Source organism: Dromaius novaehollandiae, chromosome 3 (genome assembly GCF_036370855.1).
Source record: "Dromaius novaehollandiae isolate bDroNov1 chromosome 3, bDroNov1.hap1, whole genome shotgun sequence".
NCBI lineage: Eukaryota > Metazoa > Chordata > Aves > Casuariiformes > Dromaiidae > Dromaius > Dromaius novaehollandiae.
Window position 1 is genome coordinate 26569950 of NC_088100.1, and position 22071 is coordinate 26592020.

The 22071-nt window shown below is 43.8% G+C and overlaps 1 protein-coding gene across 1 annotated transcript; it reads right to left on the reverse strand.

The window, feature by feature from the left end:
- Positions 1 to 8214: 8214 nt before the first annotated feature.
- GCM1 (glial cells missing transcription factor 1) lies at positions 8215 to 20240 on the reverse strand. The gene is made up of 5 exons (XM_026103070.2): positions 20072 to 20240; positions 18027 to 18279; positions 16616 to 16728; positions 15479 to 15607; positions 8215 to 12544 (listed from the first exon to the last, which is right to left on the reverse strand). Exons 1-5 carry the CDS (start codon positions 20171 to 20173, stop codon positions 11873 to 11875), a joined length of 1269 nt encoding a protein of 422 aa, XP_025958855.1. The 5' UTR covers positions 20174 to 20240; the 3' UTR covers positions 8215 to 11872.
- Positions 20241 to 22071: the final 1831 nt, after the last annotated feature.

The following is a 22071-nucleotide window of genomic DNA, read 5'->3' on the forward strand; positions in this document are numbered from 1 at the left end:
AAATACTCTCTGATCAAAAAATATATATGTATGGCCAGGTGTCTTAATCCAAATGATTTCTGTAACACACCCAAATTTAGAAGCTAAACCTACAATTAGATGCCAGTGCATTTTTTGCCCTTTCTTTAGCAGAGATCAGAGAATAAACCAGAACAGAATACTGTCACAGCACTGGGCCCCGGCCCCCATTTTACAGTCAGCGTTCTTTAAATAATAAGCAAATTCTGTGGAGGGACACATGGTCAGCTGATCAACTGTTATGCTAATTTGAATCAGTCAAATAATATCTCTTCAATAACAAATTAGCACCAGTGAAATGTGGTAATGCTGGCCTGAATGTGGGGGGAGCAGTTAGAGACAGAGTGATTTAATGCAACAAGCAAAGGACCAGCTCTGGGTGTTTTGCGACTGCTGGGTTGAGCTCCTGATTTGCTCAATAACCTTGAGGCAAGTCAGTTAAGAGGTTCCAAAACATGGAGTGTTTTCACAAGGTTTTTGTTTAAAAGAAAGCAAGAAAACAATAGAATCCATTAAATCCATTTTGATTTTTTTCCAGTCTCAACAAAATTTTGTAAAGTATATGCCAGTATATTTGGAAGTTGGTGCCAACGTTAAAATAGCTAGGTTATGGGGTGCTGTTTTGGTTTCATCTTTTCTACTGCTCAAGCTGAGAAAAAAAATACAGAAGTTTATATACTTTTGAAAAACAGGTTGCCTTTTAGAATTTAATGTTATATATGTTACTAAGTATTAATAGTACATGTAGAGAAATCGACATTTTTAATTTGATAGTGTGAGGAACCACTCAGTTTAGATTTAAGTTTCGTCCTTTAGGCTAGGACTAGCTGCTTTCTTGCTAAAATTACTTACATAATGGTTGGCTTAAACAGTGAATGCTTTGCCATGCATCTCTTTTCCAGAATTTAGCTCCTGAGGCCTTAAAATAATTTGTGAAACTGCTAGTCCTAGATAATGTTGGCTAAAGCATGGGAGCTGCAACAAAACTAGTATCTATTATTGCACAGAACCAGCTGAGGTGTTTAAAAGTGGCATTCTCCCTTAGCTAAAACTTCTTTCAGCTCTAGTAGCATAGCCCATTTGAGAGCATCCGGATGCACCCATGCTGACATGTGTGCCTGTCTTTGAAGGCAGTAAGAGATTATAAAAATGCACGATACAATGTGATTTTGAGACATGCATTCTGAATATGAATAGAAAAAATCATGAAATAGGATTGCATTTGAAGACAATACTCCTGCATGTTTCAAGACTGACAGCCTTCCTGCCTTAGCAAGTACAGCTATTTTGACATCTTTTGAAGATGCTGGTAGCACACAGGTTAATTTAGTCTCAGAATGCTCTATGAGAAATAGCTGGGCCTGATGTAGAGCTGAGAAAAGATTAAGACTAGTGAATTCTTTCAAATTAAATTAGTCTTTAACGTAGAAAGCCAAAATCAATAGACTTTTTTTTTAAGCCCATATTTTATTTCTGAATGAACAGATCTTCCCTTGAAAAGATGTATACAAACATGGTGACCCCTACCTGTCTCCAGGCTAAATTTACACCCTGAGTAAATTTATCTTCATTAATTCTGCGTAATGGTACAAGGTTGCTAAAATTGTCAAAACATAAATTATGCTTGGTTTAGTTGGTAATAATTAATTTTATTTTTTGGGTGGGGGGCAAAGGAATTTGCTTGTTTGATTTTTCTTTCAAAATAGTGCTATCCATTCAGTTTGTTGCAGCTTAGTGATAAACAGGAACTTTGGGATGTGGCTTCCTGATTTCCAGGCGTTTAGTGCTACCAGCGCAGAATGCTGCTATTCTGCCACTAGGTGACAGGCCGCAGTCTGAAGTTTTCTTTTGTACTGGGTATGTTTAATACATTTATTTTTCCCCAATGGCTTCTTTAAAAATTGAGAACATTCCAGTGAAAAAGGAGGAAATGCAACAAGTTATAGTTTAGCTTTGTGTGTCACCTGCCAAGCATTCAGCACCTCAGGTTTCTGTGCTAGCAGGGCCTCCATGGTAGCATAGATGAAGGGAGTAAAAAGGAAGGCCAGCTCTCACCGGGATTTTAAGTGCCTGAATTGTAGAATGGAGCATTCACTCCTGATTCAGGTTCCCAAATGCTAGGGGACAGCTTCTGAATGGGACCTAAAGCAGCCAATATGCTAAGCAGGAACATCCTTATTTGGCTAAGTAAGATATGCCAAGAAGAAAGACATGTTAAACACTGCTGTTTGGAAAGCTTATATTCCCAAAGAGGTAATTACAATTTCAGTCCCTGCTGTGCTCTGTACATTTTTGTTCAAAGTCCAAGTTTGTTCTGTTGATGGCCCCAACCACTAGGCCAGGCAGACATGCTCCTTGAGGTTTTTTTTGCTCACATTGTCCCACAGTATATATAATGAACCTATTTATTGTAGAACAGCTTTAATAAGAAAGACAGAACATCTCCCCCAAAATGCAATAAAACTGGTAAATGTAGGTGAGGATGTGACTGGAATCCCTCTCAGGCAGAGGGGAGGGATGAACCTGTGAGCTGAAAATGTATTTATAATTTTTATGAGAATCTTCCCCAAACTCTGATCAGGGTGGTATAGCACCACCTGCTGCTACCTTTGGAGAGCAAGAAAGAATGATCTTTTCTCATTTTTAAAGAAGGTACTGCGAAGGTGCCTCACTCCAAGAGGAGTTCAAAAAGCTCTTTCCTACACTGTTAAGAAACTAAGTTTAGCTCTAGTACTTTACAGTACAGTGTTTATTATCTGTGGTTGGCCAATTAAGGTATGTTTATAGGGATATACTTTTTATGTGCAACTGCTAACTGATCTGAAGAAAAAAAGGTAGCCAAAATATTGGTCCTTTTTCTCCTCTTTTCCCTGATGTCCAGAGTCCCTGCCTCCTCACTTGAATTATGGCCACACCAACAGCTGACTTGGCTCATCTGGAGCAGTGGAGACCTGAGGACTGGTGAGGAATGGGATTCTGGGGCTTAGTGTAGAGGAGAAGGCATAAGCCTCTTAAAACAATAACGTGAAGGTATACAGATTAACATCTGTGAAAGCAATGATCATTTTTCACCAGCAGTATGTAGCAGGGCTTTGGGTTTTTTCTTCCTAGCTGATCTATCCCAATGACTGTGATTTCTCCAATAGGACAATCCTGGACATCAAAACATAGAGCTTAATCTTTTTACCACCATGTCTAATGTGACGAGCAGAATGAACATCTGCACTGGTGCTAGCAGAGCTGACTTGGCACTGGCTGGGGATTGCTGACCTGTGCTCTGTAACTCTCATGTACAGAAAGGCCCAGCTGCACTAGAAGCTACTTAGTGGGAATGGTATTTAAGCTAAATGTAATTGCTCTCTTCCAGCACAGCCAACTTGTTCCCTGCACAGATAAATATATGGACGAGTATCATCAATCTGATTGCTCCTCAAAAGCTTTTCCATTTTCTCTCTGTAGTGAGCAATGTTAGTTCACAAATCTTTCAGCTGAATCCTTTTCCCCCCACTTCACAAGTTTGGGTTTTTTTGTTGGGGGGAACTAAGGCAAAGGCCACTCCTATTATGCAACCTTCAAGAAGACCTTTGAAATTCAGATTACGTTTCATAACTCCTCTACCTAGCTTTCAGTAGAAATCAATGAAGAGATCCTTAATTTGTTTTGGATAATGGGACATCTGCCTTAAATGACAAACGTGAGTACTAGTGGGTCAGTTCAGTACTGCCTTGAAATTTAATCACATGGAAAAGAAAATATTGAATACCCTTAAACTCATCTTGAGTACACATATTAGTAATTGACAGTGTCTAGACAGATGGTGATCTGGAAAGTAAAGTCTGGGAAAAATAAACTTAAAGTTATTAAAGTCAGCTACATTTCCTGGTGGTAATAAAGTAGAAAGATTAGGGGCGTGGGGGGAGAGGGTTTTTTTTTAAAAAAAAAAAAAAAACTTTCTGCAGCATCTGACAGAACAACCGTTGCTGCCAGCAGTTCCATTTAGAACCTGTGCCCCTTTTAAGTCTGTCTTTTTTTAAAGATTTCACATTGTAAAAAGTCTGTAGAAGCTGAAAAACTACGAGAAAAAGAAATCTAATGATAAGATGAATATTTGTCTGGGTATGTGCAAAGCAGTGAATCCAGTTTTTCTTCTTTCTTTTCAAGGGACTCTAGAGAGTTTTTTATGAGATCAAGATCATATACAAGATCATAAGCACGTATGTTTACTGTGGTTCACTAGGATGAAAAGATCATTATGGGGCACACTTGATCAGCTGGTGATCTCTGAGCTTCAGCATAGCATTATTTATGATTATCTTATGCTTAAACTGCTATTCTGCTTCCCTTTGCTATAGAACAAATATGACCTAAACAAAAATTAAATTTATTGCTTGTGAACAGAGAAAAGGTTACTGACACCCCAATTCTACAGTAGACATCTAAGTTAAGTTTTCCAAAGAACCTGAGCAAGCTGGTTACCCTACCCTCCTTAAATTTGGTGCTATTTGCCCCACTGTAGTATTCAAGGACTAGTAAAAATTCTGCTTACAGTGGTATTAAAGAGTAGAGTGAGAAAAGGTTGAAAACATGTGGATGAAAGTAAGTGTCTAATTTTTTGAGGGGTCCTTGTGTTTCAGCAATATTCAGAATCCGCCTGGTTCGGGCCTGGCTTGGGCACTGTCTGTACGGTTAAACAGCAGGCAAGCTGGTGAGCAGTAGAGCCTGTGACGCAGACCACAGCTTTCCACCCACTGGCTGCAGGGCTAACAGCCTGGGAGCAGAGCAGCAGCATGGTTGTAGGGACAACCTGAACCGCAGCTCTCCGTCTCCTGCTGTGTAAGACTGCCCGTTCTTAGGAGGACTGTGGTTGATTAGTGTCTGTAGCATTGGCTGTATGATTTTGGCATGAGGCATTTGGAGACTGCTGATGGAGAACCTGGTGGGACAGTCACAACTGTAGTGATGCCCAGACCATTCACATTTCAGAGACAGGTGATCTTGGCCAGCACTGGGACATTATTTGAACTTGATCTTTCTCTCATTTTACTCTGAAGCTTGCCCAAAAGCCCATGCCTGGGATAAGACTTGATTCCTGTACGGGCAAAAACCAGATACAGAGAAATACTGTTTCTGAATCCTAGATGGACTTAGGCAGGAGAATTATGTTCTGGGCTGTGCAGCTGTGCATAATGCTCTTCATGCGCAAGGATGGTCAGCTCAGTAGAGGTCATTTCAGGCTCCAACAAGTCTGTGCCTACTAAATGAGAGCAACCTGCCCGCACAGTTAGACTAAGGTAGATCAAGACTTTCTGGACCACAATTTTGGCACTTAAAATTCAATTGCTAAATAATTTTTCAAACGGACTCTGTCTTGGCTGGCTGTTGTGCCTAACATCATTTGCTAATTGCAATGGTGTGACTGTAAAATTTCTTGTTGGAGAAATGAGATCCTGAGCAAGGATTTTAATGAGAGCTTCTTTTGCTCGCTTGCTACAGCTGTGCATTTAGCCATCAACAGAACTAAGATGGGATAAATGCTGGTAAAGTTACAGTCATTATGGAGATGAAGAGACTATTTTGATAAAAGAAAGACCATGTTTATCTGGATAATCACAACTACTCACAGCAGCAAATACAGCTGTGCTACACAGTCTTCAGTGCACTATCACCAGAAGATGCTTGGATGCCAAAGCCCGTTATGATTTGCAGATAGATTTTTAGCCAGCTCCCTGAGGAAATGAGGTATGATGCATTCATGCTGTCAGCGTGACAGTTCCCACCAATAACTTTTGAACCTGCTGAGCAGTTTCCAGACAAATTTGCCAGAAGGACCGAAGATTCAATAGTATTGAATTCCTACACATTTGATGAAAGTAAGCAATGAGTAGAAAGAGACACTGCTAGTATTTCCACGGAGAGAAAGACTGCTGTGAGTTCTGGTTTTAGTTTCCATGCTATCATAAATAGTTTTTATCCTACTAAAATAGATTTTACAGTATTATATTGTTAGACATCAAAAAATTCACAAGGGAGAGTGCCGGAAACCAAGAAACCAAGCCCAAGCTCACAACTTCTGCCGTTCAGGATCACATTTATAATCAAATAGAAGTTTTGAACAAGTGGGGCTTGGGGGGGGGGGGTTGTTTTGTTGTAGTGAAAGCAGGCTTCAAGAGGAAGTTTGAAAAATATGTGTCTGTTCAGCGCAACGAGGGGAGTGAGCGGTGCGAGGGAGGATGTTACTCCCCGGATGAGGGAACACTGGAGCTGGGAGAATGGCAGCCGCATGCCAAGGCTGCAGGTGGCCAGAAGAGCTGACTGACAGCGCTTAAACATATCTGCTTAGAAAAGCCTCTGCGCTTGCTGCTGCAATGCTCTTACGGGAATACGGCTTCCAAGAGACCAACCATTTAAAAATACCGAAATGCTCCCTCTTGGCATCTGGGAGGGACCTTTTTGAGAAAGCGTTCATTTTACAGGAAAGAGCAGATCGCAGGCTTTGTGGTGGGGTCGGCGGAGCGCCGGGGAGGCGGCAGGACGTGCCAGGCGGCGGCGGAGCAGGACGCCCACGTGCTGTCCCCTGCCCTGCTTCGCGCCTGCTGGGCGGCAAAAGCCATCTCCTGGCAGGGCCTCAGGGCGTCCCGAGGCAAAGCCACCCCTCTGCCCCTGTGATTTAGTGCTGCGGCTCGCTGTTGGCTTGGCGGGCTCTGCCTCCCTGCTCTGCCCGGGAGCGCAGTCCTCCCCGAAACTGCTGTCTCTGCGGGCACTTAAGCAGGGGAGATCTGGAAGTTGGGCCAGCGGCTTTTCACGACACACAATATTCACACTACCCACAGGCATCAGCCAGGTCATGGCTGCTCACGCAGCGGCTGTTTATCGCTGCTGTAGGCACCCATATTGGCCCAAGCACTGCAGAGTGCGAGCGCAGGATCCTGCCCGCCCGCCTGGTCCCCCAAGCGCAGACGTGGCGCAGGCAGCATGTCCCCACCCCACCCGGTCCTGGGGCAGAGCAGGGGCCCTGCTCGGCAGTCCCTCACCACCGCGTCCCTGCTGGGACACACAGGGCAGCGGGGCCTGACCCTTGTCACTGCCATTTGGTGACTCCTCTAGAAGCGAAGAGGCGCTGGACGCTCGGGTGCCTCGCGGCTCGGGCCTTGGGCCATCAGTTTCCCCCAGGCACAGAGAGTAATGAGCCAAGAGGACATTGCTCGTGCTGTGTTTTGTATTATTTATGGCTATTGGTCTTTAGAAGAGCAAATATATTGAGCAAACCTTAGTAACAGAAGACTTAGAAATATGTCACTGATGATACAGTTACCAAATTATGTGAAGAATTGCAAGTTTGAATCTTGGCATAACTGGTTTTGAGAAATGAGAAACACTCTCCTCTGAAACGAGCCCTCCAAAGCATTTTGCTTCCTCCGTTGCTAACTGGAAGCAGAAGGAGTAAGTTCAGTGCGAAAAGCTGGACAAAGCCCCTTCCTAGTTTGCCCTGTCCTCTGCAGGGACAGTCTTCAAACCATGCTGCAGGAGCTACATGCTGTCCAGGAGGCCATCTCATGTTGTTTTCAGAAAATCAAATAATCTGAGAGGAGAGCGACGGATGCATGTGGAGTCCACACTGCTGATGCTGTTGTCTGCAGGGCCACGAAGGCTGTGCACTGCTGCCCAGGCTGTCCCCAGTAAGTCAGGCCTTCGGATGACTTTCCAGATGTGCAACATGGTACGCAGCTAATTCAAGCAGAAACTGCTGAAACCTGCAACTGTCTGGTCTGAAAACAGCTGCATTTGATCCTACATGTTGGTGAAGTTTATTTTCTGCAAGACAAAAGCCCCACAGCATCTGGGGACGGCAGCATCTGTGGGAGAAGGAGGCTCTGTCAGGGCCAGCACGTACGCAGCTCGCACCAGATCCAGGTCCACACTGCTCAGGTGTTCACATGTGCAGCATTAACATCCTAGTCACGCTCCACTTTGCTCTGATTACCGAGTGCATCTCTTTTTACTTTGACATAAGCAGACTTCCTTTGTTCTTTCCTCTTTAATGAACGGTGCTCCCTTCCCACACTCGTCTGCCTCCCCTGGACTCCCTGCCCCATGAAGACTTCTCCTGGAAGGGGCAGGCAGTATCCCTGATCATGTCCAACATAGGGGACACTTTTGCATTTGCTTGCAATAAAGCAACTATACCAAAGGGCAAAATTCCCAAGGGGGGTTGGACACACAGAATTGATAGACCCCCCAAAGGCCATGCTGCAAGAAGGGACTCCATATAGAGAGTTACTTGACATGTATCCCCTAACGCTGACCCTGTGGGAGGCCCTAACCTCCCCCAACAGTTTGACACACTCATTCCTTTTAAATATAGAGGGAATGCATTTAGGACCACATTTTAGAAAATAGTCCATAATCTTGCAGTTTATGGTCTCAGTCTGCCAAAAGACTTTTTCTTTTTATGTGCTAGTGTTTGGAAGTGAAAACATCTGATTGTAGTCAGTCAAGCTTGCAGTTGTTTTCACATGTGAAGTTAGAGGCCCTGGGGAGAGAAAGGCAGAAGAAACTGCTCAGGGCATCTGCCCAGGGCTTGGGAGACATGGATCAAGTCAGTGTTCTGCCTTCTCATGTCCACATTAGTATAACTGAATACAGAAGCATTTCTCCTTCTTGCAATGCCATTCTGAGGATAAATACATGGAAAAATGGAGGAGTCCAGCTACTGTCTCACATGGTTAACATAGCTCCTTCTGATAATGTGTCTAGATTTCAACTTTAAATGTTTCATGAGACAAAAAAAACAGATACATCTGTGTTTCTGTAAGATACAGTCTGACTACATATATTATTCTGAGTAACCTTGCTGTGGTGCTTCTGATGGCCTCAGAAGAGCCATTATATATATAATTTTTTTTATTTTGAGCAATAACAGACATTAATCCCAAAGAATGCCCCTTTAATATTGAAGCTGGTGCTTTCAGAGTTAAGAAGCTGGGAAAGTAGTAAGTGTAGACTATCCATGCCACGTAGGGATGGTCAAATAAGCTTTGATAGTAGTTACAAGTGTCTGAAGCATAACTTTCTGCTACAGAGAATAAGGTTACAGAGTGCTTGTCAGTAGATCCTCACGTGTAAATTGGTATGTCTTCATGAAGATAACCTGAATAACTTTAGTGCTCAATATATTTTGTTCAAATTGCAGGGGAAAATGCATATAGTGGCATCTTCCATGCCTGATTCTTATCACTGCCCACAATTTTAAATTTAGTTGGGCAAATACCTTAGAGCTGGTAAAAAGAGGCTTGAAGTAGCAACATATATATACATTTCTTTTCATACATCCCAAATATATTAAAGTCATTTTTTGCAAAGGTCATAAGTGGGATGGGTATCTTCATACTTTTAGCCAAATGATTACAAATTTGGCACAATATTGATCCAACGTACTGATTGTACCAAAAATGGAGGGAGTTACTGCCAACACAGAAATCAGTGCAAGAGTATGGAAAGGTCAGACTGACACTGGCAGCCTGTAAATCTGGAAAGCCTTTCTGCGTTTCACCTTAGAAGAAATCACAAAGTCACCCTGCATCTTGGTTTCCTTGTTTTTAAAAGGGAAGAGCAATTCCTCACGTGTGTATCTTGGAAACATGCAGGGTGCAGAGAGCTGGCCGTGAGCAGAGGCCAGAGTCCCCCCGACCTGGGGGCCGTTGTCAGGCCAGGCGCACAGCTGGAGCACAGCTGCAGAAGCCGGGCCCGGAGGCAGCCAGGCATGCCCGAGGGCACAGGACTATAAGCTACAAGAAGTCGCAGGCACTGCGATACCGGGGGGCTGCTGAGTGGGGCTGTGTTCACAGGGGTAGGGTTGATTTTGGAAACCTCTCGGTTCGAACTTAAAGACAAACAGTCAAACTAAAAGCTTCCTGCATATCAGAAATTCTGCCTTTTGACAGATTTGGTAGTAGCAGTCTTACGGGGGCTTGTGAACCAATCATTTTACTATGCCCATCTCCAAGTGCATGGAGAAATGGCTGATCTGCAGGAAGGAAAGTCGGATATCAGGAAAAGAAATGCTAACACTTGGGATGATGAAGCTGTGGAACAGGCTCTGAGATTGGTCATCAAATTTCCTTTGCTAGAAATTTTAAAAAGCAGAGTAAGGCCTCAGCAGGTGTAAAGGGGATTGATATTACCACCGTGTAGGCACAATACCTGAGGTACTTTCTAGCCATACATTTGTATAATATCATTGATGAAAGGCAATACTAGCAGTAGTGCAAAAGAAAGCTGAAGAATTTAGAGGAAAGGCAAGACGAGGAAGAGCAAAGAGGCACCAGGCCATGGTTAGTGTGTTACGTGGGTCCTGCGCTGGTGTAGCCAGTTTGGCGGTCGCAGAAGAATCTCAGTTATGGGAGATGTCGCTCAGGGGCATCTTCTCTCTGTCCCTCCTCCTGCATCACATGTCCTGAAGCATAGGCACTTACAGCTCTTTTTGATTTGTTCAACTTTTTGTCTTTAAAAGATAGAGGTTGTTATTATCCTTGATGAAAATTTTCTTCTCTAAGTTATTGATCTGAACAATCATAATATAACACACAAATTTTGGTATTTGGGTGGGAGTACCCAACAGATTAAATAAAAGTTTGCTGAACTGACCCTCACATAAAACAGTGGTCTACCATGTTGTGATCGACATTTAGATTTTTTTCCACATTAAAAAAAAATCACTACACATCCCTGTTTCATAAATCACAATAAACATTATGAAACACTCTATAAATACAATTTTTCCTTGTCTCATAAATGTCTCTAAACCCCACCCTTCATAATGACAGCAGTTTCCCTAGTAACTAACATATTCCAAAGTTTAAAAAAAGAAGACAGAATCCAAAGAGATGAAAACAAGCGAAAAACAAGACAAGTGATAGGACTGAACCTGTTTGACAGACACCAAATATGTCCCAGTCTGAGGTACTCTGGAGTTTTTATTGCCACCTGTTTTGTAATACTGTCCTCCCAGACTCATCCCAATAAAAAAATTCTTTCAGCTCACACTGTCTAGGCATGGCTTGCTTCGGAGTGAGAGTAGGGGTAGCTCCAGACTGCAAAATCTGTGCCTAACTCCAAAGGCTTGGTAGCATGCAGAGTGGGGGGACACTGACTTCTTTACAGTGGGAGGAACCAGCCATGATATGTGGCTCCAGCTCAGCTGTCCCTCATAGCTGGCCACTAAATTTAGGCAACAAGATTCATATTTGGCACCCTACTCTTTCAAACAAATGTAGGGAACTGATAGCTCCTGCTGAAATACAGCTTACAGAAGTGATGAGAAAGTTGGGTGACATGCAGGAAAGGGCACTGACAGATTTGTCTGCAATGAAAGAACTGAAAAGTGGCTGGAAAAAGCACCCTGAGGCAACCTAAATATCTACATGTCAACTAGGTCAAGCAAAACACTCGTGGGACTGGTGCAATGAAGAGACCTAGCTCACCAGACAAAGATGGTGAAGGAGCATAGGGGGTTACCTGCAGCTGCTGCGGTCTTTGAGGGTATTTATCTATACCTTGCATAATCCTATAGGCTTGAACAAACTGAGTATCGACAGGAGGTGAAAAGCTTCCAGACCAGAGTGGTAGCGAGGCAGTTTGTAGGAAGAGGTGATGCCTTTTATTAGGTCAATGAAATAGTGGGAAAAAATAACAGTAAAAAATAACAGAATAGCAACAAGCTTCCAGGCATAAAAGCCCTTCTTAGGGTCTCACACAGGAGCTGAAGAGGGGATCAGAGTGGTAGCGCTTTGACATCCACTTTGCAGCAGGAATGGAGACTTAGGCCCATTGCCAGAGGGAGGAAACTGAAATACAGTCACCGTAAAGGGTACAGGTTAAAAAACATCTCACTGCTGCAGTAGTCCAGGTTCAGGCCTCGCCGCTCGTCTTCCAAGTCCCGTCCGTTTGCTTTCGGAGGCGCCGAGCGGTGGCGGTGGTGATGGGTGCTGGCTGGGACGAGGTAGGGCTCCTGCTGCGCCAGGAGGTACAGCGAGGAGGGCAGGCAGCCGCCGCTGCCGGCCGGATGGGGCTTTCCCTCGTAGGATGGGTCTCCAGCAGGGCCGGCGTTGGGCCTGAAGGGCTCATAGCTGCCCTTGGGCGCGGGCGGCACGCCGGGAGCAGGCTGGACGCCAGTGCAGAGGGGCTCGCTGGGTAGGTGGGCCGGAGCGAGCGCGGGGCCGCGGCAGCCCCGGGGGGCGCCCAGCAGCCTCCCATCCCAGCGCAGCGGCTCGCTGAAACCGCCAGAGGGGCTGCAAGCTGGGGGCGCAGCCACGGCCCCCGGGCCCTCCAGCTTGTCACAGCATGGGCTCGAACCTGCACCCTCAGCATCCACCCCCAGGTACGGTGGCTGCCCCGAACCGCCGCTGAGTGGGCGCTCCGGAGAGCTCTTGCTGAAATGTTGGCTGAAATAACGGGGTACAACGTAAGCTTCCGGCTTGAGAAGATGTAAAGGCAAAGAGTCGTGGGTCTGCATTTCACCTGCTAGAGACTTAGGAAAGCAAGGTGTAGTTTAGTAAAAACAAAATTGGTGTAGTTTAGTAAAACAAACTAAACACCCTCCTGTAAGAGGCCCTTGTGAATGCGTTTAATTAATACAGATAATAAAGGTGCAGTTGTAGAGGCTTCCCTTAGAGCAGTCTTAGTGGTTTTTAGGAACAAGCTGAACAAGGGTTCCAAGATCACACTTATGGATTTAGTTCACCATTTTTTTTTTTGCCCAAATCCTATTTTAAACTAAATACATTGGTAGATCTATCATTCACAGCTCTCAGAATCAGCTGCCAGCATATACTGAAGTAACGCCTGAAAATGAAATATTCTCATTTAGTCGATTTCACAGAATTTAAATCATTCCTATGGGATCTGGAAAAATGAAATAAGATTTCTTTAACTGACTTTTTTTGAAGTGACCTTTTCACTTCAGTAATATTACTTTTCAGTTTTGCAAGAATCTTTACTTCTATTTTTAACTGATTAATTTTCCTATATTTAAAATTTTTGCTCCATGAATACAAGTTGTGTTCAAAGAAGGAGCAGTCCACTAGAATTATTCTGCTAGGTCTTCTTTCCTGGATATTTTGCAACTTCTTTAAATGCTCTAATTATTGGATTATAATTTTACAAACTTTAATTCCTTGCAAAACACACATTCTGTGCTATCATTTATGATTAGGGTTTGCAGGTCTCTGTTCTTTGTAATTCTGCTTTTGCACCCCTTTAATTATAATGATTTTCTACCTTGTTGACCGCAAGAGTAGCAAAGCTCCTTTCAGCTATTCTCAGCCTATTATAAGGAGAAATTCCAGCGACCTTATGTAGAACCCAGCCCTTCTTCAGTTAAAGAGCTGACGCCACACAGAAAACATCCTATGTATCACTTGATCTATTTTTGGCTCATAAATTTTCTACAGTTCTCCTTTTTGCTCTCTTGTAAGCACATTGATGTAGAATCTTTTTAAAAGACTTCTGCCAGCTTCAGCAACACAAACTTTGCATCTGAAATCAGACTCCTGAGTTTATCCTATCCTAACTGGTCATGGCAAAAACAAGACCATGATGGATTACTCCTGAAACAAACCTGCTTAAGAGAAATGACACGGTACAACTCTGAATTGCTGGAGCGACTATGCAGAGTCAAACCACCTGAAGAGTCAGTTCAAAGATTAAGCATTTATGACATCTTTGGTCCATTCCTTGTCCCACACAATTCGAAGTCAAAACACCAGGAAGATGTTGTAGGAAGGGAAAGGCTGAGACCTGTCTAGAGGGACCTTCACCTCAGTGAGACCAGCAGGCCCAGGTGTAAAAGACACAAAGCCACCTGGCTCAGGAACATTTCCTAGCTGAGGACTATTTCAGTGTTCACAAGGACAGAATTAAACCTGCAATATGAAAATTATTGTTCCTCTATTTGAGGGGGCCCTAGCCCCTCTGTGGCATCTCCTCCATGTCACTGGAGGCTCTTGGGACCTGTATCCATGTGGAGAAGTGTGACCCTGCCTGCAGTACTGCAGGCAGGGAGCTGGTGGCAGGAAGGAAGCGGGTGCTGCCGCAGTCTCTCTGCGTGATCCTGTCCCTCCTGACCATCCTTAATGTTCAGCCTGGGGATCTGCAGGCTGCAGGGGCAATACGCTGCTCTAAGCGCGCTTACCCCATGGGGAACCCCCAGGTTTGTCTCCCTGGTGGGTATCGAGCCTGCCAATAAATCAGCTATTGAAGTAACTCGATTTTCTTAAGTAAAGGTTGGGGACCAGAGGAAAAAGGACTAAGGATTTCTGGATTTGCCTTGTTTATGACAAGTGTGTTCTGTCGAGATGCCACATGCAGTATACAATAGGTATAGCATCTAGGTAATATTATACATTGTATCCTATAGCAAAATAGTGCACAGCATTTGCTGTGTTTATGTGTATGCACATAAAAATCCTCCTCCTGAGCTTAGTTATTGCCAAAAGGATTTCCCGGTTTTCAAGTGTGCATTTGTTGCAATTTTCTTATGGGGTAGAGCAATCAATATGTAAGTTAAACCCAGTTGAAATCTCCTAACTGTTCTCCTTCAATGTCCATACTGATTAGACTAAATATCTGTTTTCTTTATAAATAATATTAGTCCTGGAGCAGAACTAACAAAGAGTTTGTAGTAAAGTTTTCTAAAGGCAGCCCTTGCATATAAACAAGGAAAGAGTTGGGGCACTAAAACTATGTTCATGCTGCTGAATAAAACAAGTCCAAGGGCTATCATCAGGGACTGGACCTAAGGCATGGCCCGCCTGCATCTGCACTACATCCTGGCCTTGGGTGATCTCCGGACCTGAAGTCAAACAAAGTGAGGGCCACATTGCAGCCCACCAAGGGGTATTTTCACAGCATCAGCTTGGGATTCATATTGCCTATCCTGGCTTGTGGTACAACACATGTAGGGGCACAGGAAGGTGCAAGGCCAGCTGTATATGGTGAAGAGACCCAAACCTGGTGCAACATGCCCAGACCCTACCGGGGAATGGTCCCCAGCACATGCTGTCCACCTGACCCGTGCCCGGGTGTTTTGTCCACGAGCACTAGTTTGCATTGGCCAAGATGATGCCAGGGCCCCTGAGAAGGGTGGCATGACTGAGTCTGCTCTCTGACGCTGTCTTGTTCCTCAGTATGGACACAATCTCCTGCTCCCGGCAGGCCTGAAGGAGACGGCTGCTCCAGTCCAGAGAGCTGGTGGGGAATGGCAATGCTGAGCCGAACCAACAGTGAGGTCGGGACAGTCCCACTCGTGCTGAGCCCCCCCTCTGCCTGTCTGAACCTGCGGCAAAATGCAGAGATGCAAAGCCTGGTCATGCCCAGAGCCAAAGCCCAGTTAACCTCCTCAGTGAAGCGCCCTAGACCACGGATCCCTCACCCAGTAATTTAACATATCAGTGATAAAAGTTACCTCTATCTCCCGGATTCTTTTTAATCTTGGACAGGGGGGAGAGAAAGCTGTCTGTGCTTTTTGGATTGATCTTCTTGCTTCTGCTTCTAGTTTTGTTTCTGGTCGTGGATGATCATGAGCCCCTTTAGACTTTAGAAAGGAATTGTGACATGTTAAACTAAAAGTAGAACCTTGTTATTAATCTTAAGGGAGTTGGATTTGTAGCATAGGCCAAGAATAATTATATGGACTAGATTAATACTTTTCATTTAATGAGACATATTTAATGTCAGCTCAAGTCACAAACATATCTGAGGTGAAGTCTGATGGGGCAGAAATCTTCTGAAATCGTGAAAACAGTGCAGCCCATACGCATGCAGAAAAGGGTCCCCACACTAGAACCCCAACTGAAGCCTGAGGTCATTTGAGGCCTAGCTACAGTGTCCCTGCACAATTGGTTCCATTCATTTCGAATGTCAGGCAATGTTTATCAGGATATTAATTTCCATTAGATTCCATGGAGAATTAATTTTATTTAATCTGCGTGTAAGTGAAGGACAATTGTGAATTCTCAGTACTGCCGGCTAGCTCCAAAGGAGGTCTAATCTCCTGGAAAACAGGAGACAATCCAGTGTTTAGGGTACTAACCCAGGACTACACCTTCCAAAAATAGTGCCCATTATTTAAACATCTGAGTACACTGGTTTCCAGGTCAAAGTTGTACATAATGTGTGTATGCTTTTTTCCATAGACGATCCCCTGGGTACAACCATTTCCTGCTCTGAGATATCTTCATACCTATATGTGGTGCCCTGGAGAAGGGGTTAACATAACATGGCATTTCTGATTCTTTGAGAATTTGCTGGTTCCTATGTGTGTATGTCTAGTCATAGAAGCACAGACTGATTCAGGCTGGAAGGGACCTCCTGAGGTCTAGTTCAGCCTCCTGCTCACGTAGGGCTAACTTCAAAGTACTATCAGGTTGTTCAGGACCTTGACCACTCATTGTGAACTTTTTTATCCTTGCAACCAGTTAACTTTGTCATATTCAATGATCCTTATGTGTTGGAACAAACAAATGTCTTCCATTATCCAAAAAGCATAGTCTTTACAGTCTTTAAAATTAACTCAGATAACGTAAGGTAATTTTATACCAACCTGAAAGAATATGAATCGGCCTTCATGCCTCCAAAAGTTGGTAACTGGGTACCCACCGTGGCCTCGGCAGGAAATGAGCCTCAGGGGTCCATTGCAGTTTGGACAACATTTCCCTGGAACACAGGTAGTAATACAGAAATATTTTCTATGCAGCATCAAGTCAGATAAATCCCAGCTGATACAACAATTTGTGGGCAGTGGATTGCTACTCTTTTGTTTCTGGGCTCAGAAACTACCCTGAGAAAAAAATACGCAAAAACCTTTCAAATATACAGAAAATTTAACGTAAGTGAATTAATTATTACCTTTATTCTGCTTCATTTTTAAATATGGCTGGCAAAGATTATTTCTAGTATAACTTTATATTTTAATATCGTCAGTTATGTCCAAGGAAACAGCTTTTACCTTTGAAGTTTTTTTTATTTTTCTTCTGGTTGTTTTTAACTTGGAAGCGTCTGGAATGTCAAGTATGTTCTTGTCAGATTTTTCTAGAGGACCCCTTCCTGACCTTTGTGAGATCTTGATTAAAGTCTTTCTTCATCCAAAATGTTCATCAGTTCCAGAAATTAGCATGAGCTAGCTCTACTCAACAATCAAAAAATTGTTTGGAATAGTCTCATTAAAAATGTTTGTCCATCTCCTTTACTCTGCTTGCATAGTCTTGTCTCTTGCGACATCTCTACTCGGTCTGCTTTCTAGTCATCGTAGTTTATGAGCAATGTCTTTCCTGCAAAACTTTCCTGAGCTACCTGTGGGCCCCTGAAATAATGACATTGACACTCAGGCCAGCAGGAGCAGCACAGCAGAAGGCTGCCTGTATTGCCTCGCTTTCTTGGTAGCCTTGCTCCTGGGTCTGTGAAGGCCAGGAGCCAAAGCCTACCCATCTTCCATCAGAAATGGAGATTAAAATTCTAGGGTGGAAAACAAGATTGAAAACAAAACACCTTTTTTTCTGGGAAAAATATTTCTACAGGGTAAAGAGAAGAGGAAAAGTTCTGAAACAAGTGATTTTCACCTGAAGATCACCTTTAAGTTAAGAAATGTTTTCCTGGGAGCATCCTGCGCACAGAAGCAGGAATTCATCTGCCCCTCTCTGAAAGTCAGTGCTTGGCTGCAGCTGACCAGACACCATGCAGAAGTTTCCATCATTAACCAGGCTGCAAAAGTACGTTCTGACAAGCTGAATTCCAAAAAAGAAAGTAACCAAGCAAGTCCCTCAACAGCAATAAATGTAAAATGAGTTGCTCCAAAATCAAGGGCTGCGTTTGACTATAGGGAATGGCGGAAGGAAGGCTGGTTATTCCTGTGGCTCTCCTCTACCTCAATGTCTTTTATGTTGTGTTCACTTATTAACTGTCACATAATAAAGAGTCCAAGGCTGGCGTTGCTGCCTTCGCATAGTAATACTTACTCTGTTGTTTTTGCCGAGCTTTGTCACATATGGCTGGTCTTAGATAGATCTTCCTCCCATCCAGAGCTGAGCAGTCATTGCCACAGACCACCACCCCAAGGCAGGACTTTTTTAAGATGCGAGAGTTATGGTTGTTGGTGTTTCTCATTGCCCAGCTACTATGGTGCCGCTGGGCGTTTTTATCCTCAGAGCTATAGATATGTTTTACATAGGAGTCTGGCCATTCTTGAAACCAGTCTGTCTGTTTCACGTCCTGTTAAGAGACCAGAGAAAGCCACATTTTAGGCTGGGGGAGAAGAGGGCTTGTGTATGAGCCCAGCAGACCGGATCCTCTGCTGGATCCCAGCTAGCCAGGGCCACTCTCACACTGAGGAGGTGGAGCTGGTTGGTGGCTCCCAGGGGGAGCACCCGAAGGGAGTGTGCAGCTCCCCCTTGATCCTATAAGCCCCAAAATAGCTGGAAAACATGGCCAACAGGCTGCTCTCACTCCCTTTCTGGTCCAGCTACATGCACAACCACCCCAGCAGAGGAAGGTGGGGCTCTTGACGTAAAACAGCACATACTTTCCTTGCATACAGCAGTCACCAGCTGACTAGCTCCTATTAGCTTTCATGGCAGAGATCCTGCTTTGACGTTCTGGTCATTAACAACAACATTATACTGAATCATTTGGCTTGACTCGCTGTGGAAAAAGGACACATACTGCATCAGATTGAGCCTATTCCCAAGTTTGTAGGTCTTCAGTTCTAGGGTTTTGGTTCCTTTGGCCTAAGTGTCATGAAAGATTTCCAAAGCAGTTCTTAGGAAGTCCAAATTAAAAAACATTTTGGTCAGGTTTTATTTTAACTATCCTAGATGAAGCAAAAAAACCTCTCTAATACTTTTATTAAAAATTATTCAAAAGAGCAATAAAAATAAGACTGCATGAAAAAAAGACAAAGGGCTAACTACACATTACCTCAATGGCTACAGTCAACAAGTAAAATGCAGTAAGTCATAAAGTCTGAAACATGCTTTCTGATTGTTTTTGAGGTGCAACAGGGGTTGCAAAAAACTTAGTAGGACTTTCCTTGAAATTGTGGATCCCAGCCACCTCAAGCCATTAGGGCAACAGGACTATGAACTAAGAAGAGAAAAACTGGAAAAACTGTACTGCCTGTGCTCACACAGGAGCCATTCAAGAGCGTAGGGAAAGGTGTGAGGAAGCCACTTGGCTGAAATGCAGGGGAAGGTGACCTTGGGGTAGAGGACAGCAAAGGAGGCAGCCTGGGACAGGGAGGCTTTGGGTGAACAAAAATGATTTGAAGTGACAGGGATCAGGTAAGAAGACAGAGCTGGGTAGTGAAGGGGCCTGCAGGAGCAATCCTCTATAAATATGCTGTGCTGATAGACAGGGACGTGAAGCTGGGGTACGGGATGCCTTGGGTTTTCAGTGGTGCGCATGAATGAGATTTTTAGAGAGAGGACTAGAAAAGGATCGAGGGAGGGAAAGGTCACTATTCTGCCCCTGTCAGCAAATCTCTGTAAACCAGACTTCCACAGCCCACACGAAGCCAGCTTTTCCTCGCAAGAGGAGTGTTACCTCTATGTGGAAATTCAGCCCAGCTTGCCTGGACTCACATTTGTAGCCAGGCTGAGCACCAGAGGTGCAATGCGGCTCATGGGTGCTGTGCTCAGCTCTCGTAAAGCACTGCTCATGTCCTGGACACTTCCAATTGAATTATCTCCAAAGCAAGAGATAATTATTTTGCCTGCTTTCTCTTCATCTCGTCCACCAGTGGGCTAGAAAGGCAATGAATCTGCAGCATCACTATTTTTAATGTATAAACAGTTCTTTGAATAATACACTTAAGGAAAAATGCCCAGGAAGCTCAACATTTTACAGGATGTTGTCCAGCTCTTCAGCAAAACACGGTGCCATAGCTCAAGGTGGCAAAGAGAGTAGAGACAAGGAGGTACAGATCACTGCAAGAGTATTGCAGAGCAGTGGTGAAGTGGAGAAGCCAGGATGGGATGGGATGAATCTCTAAGACACAGACACGTACCTGGGGAAGTTTGATGTCATTGATATCCCAGTTTGCCATTTCACCATTTCGGGAAGCGGAGTCCTCCTGCTCCATAACAACATCGTCTGCACCTTTCAGCATTTTTGAATTCCTTCCCAAACTTAGCAAGAAACTCTCTACTGGCTGTTTTTGAAGTTGACTGGCTGTCAGCACTCTTGAGCAGTTTACAACCAGGAAGCTGGTTCCTGAAGCTAAATGATAGAGAGGCTGCTCATTAAAGATAAAAATCAGTGTTCTTGTGCCAGAAAAACTTGTTCCATTAAAAGTTTTGCAAGCCAACAATGCAGTGGAAAATATAGCTTAGAGACAGAATGGGATCTTACAGAGGCATTGATAATGGCAAGCAAATCGTGCCTTTATCATCTGCCTGCTTTTGCTCATTCTCCTCTCACACTGGGTTTATAGCCTTGCAACTCTGCAGACAGACTCTTTATGTCTGGGATTAGACTCAGGCTCAGCATTTCCAGAGCTGAACTGACTGACTGGCTTAGCAGCTGCTAGGGGCTCTTTTGGTTGTTGCGCACCCACTAGACTTTCCTCATATCGCACCTGGCGAAGGCGAGCAGCATGCAGGCACTCCTGTGTTGTTTCAGGTGAAATGGCTCTCAGCCCTTCCGAAAAGTGCTGGCATCTCTGAGAGCTTACCAGTCCTGTGGCAAGTGTAAAAAAGGAGGTTGGGCTACCATACAGCATTTTCAACAGCACACTGAAGGAAAAAAAAAAGACTGGTATGGTTGTTAAAACTGGCAGTTCTTGTCTGAAGTCTTGTGAAGTGGGCGGTTGCCCCATTCTGAATTTCAGTATCAGCTATGTTCAGGGATCACAGACATAAAAATGTGTTTAGGGAATTGTTTCCTTTGGTGGGAATCACTATTACTGAGAGAAAAGGTGAATCAGAAAATGAACGGGCCGATTTTCTGCTTCTGGAAGGTGGAATAGCTTCAATGGTTTCAGAGAGACCCCTGTAATTTACAGCAATTGAGGATTTGTTAAAGGCAGAGGAGGGAGAGAAGATGTAAAATCTGCTGGATGTAATTCTATTTCATACACTTTATTAATAATAAGAAGGATTTCTTTTATTGTTATTTCTGACTCTGCATATACACAGCCCTTTGAAAGACACTCAGTCTTCATGTCCTTAGCGTACCCAACTGTTAAAATACTCGTGAGCTGAATTTCTCGTGTTATACTACCATCCCTAAAGCAAGAGCTCGTAGGTATTTGCAAAGCACCCTGAGACCTTTGGCTGTGAGGTGCCCCAGCAGCACCCTCGGGCCCCGCTTTGGGCGCAGGCTGTGGCACTGACGGAGCTGCGAGCTGCGGCCGGCGCGCAGCCACGGAGGGACGCCTGGGAGCTAGCGCCAGCGTGCTTAGCAGTTTGAAGTGTGGTTAGTTTGAAGGCAACTAAGTCATGACAGGTTCCAAAAAGATGCCAGAATATAGGAAACAGGAGAATACAGGAGAAGGGAACATCACTGCTTAGCAATACCCACGGCTGTAAAAACATCAGGTCTTCATATATTTTCATATGCAGTTACAGTGAAGACGGAGATAATAAAGTCAGGACAAACAAAATATGAGCTGCATTGGAAAAAGGAGTTGAATTTACGAAACAAATAACCCTTGACTGTTACTCACTCTAAGACATGAAATGATTTGTCATATAATTCAGAATGTAATATATATGATTTCTAATATAATTCAGAATGACAGTCCCATTTGCTTTTAAAATTACTTTTTGAAAGGAGCTGGCTTAGAAATTGTTTTTTAATTTCTCTCTTCTTAGAGAAAAATTTAATAATTTACCATGGAATATTTCCTCTTTTATTTTACATTGATAAAGATGAAAAAAAAATCAAGTATTAGTTTGAAGTTTAATGAAAGATATAGTTAATTTCAGAAAAATACGCCTTAAAAAAGAAGTTACAGTAAATCATATAAATTTAGCTCCTTGCTGCCAAAGGCTGAAATGGCAAAAA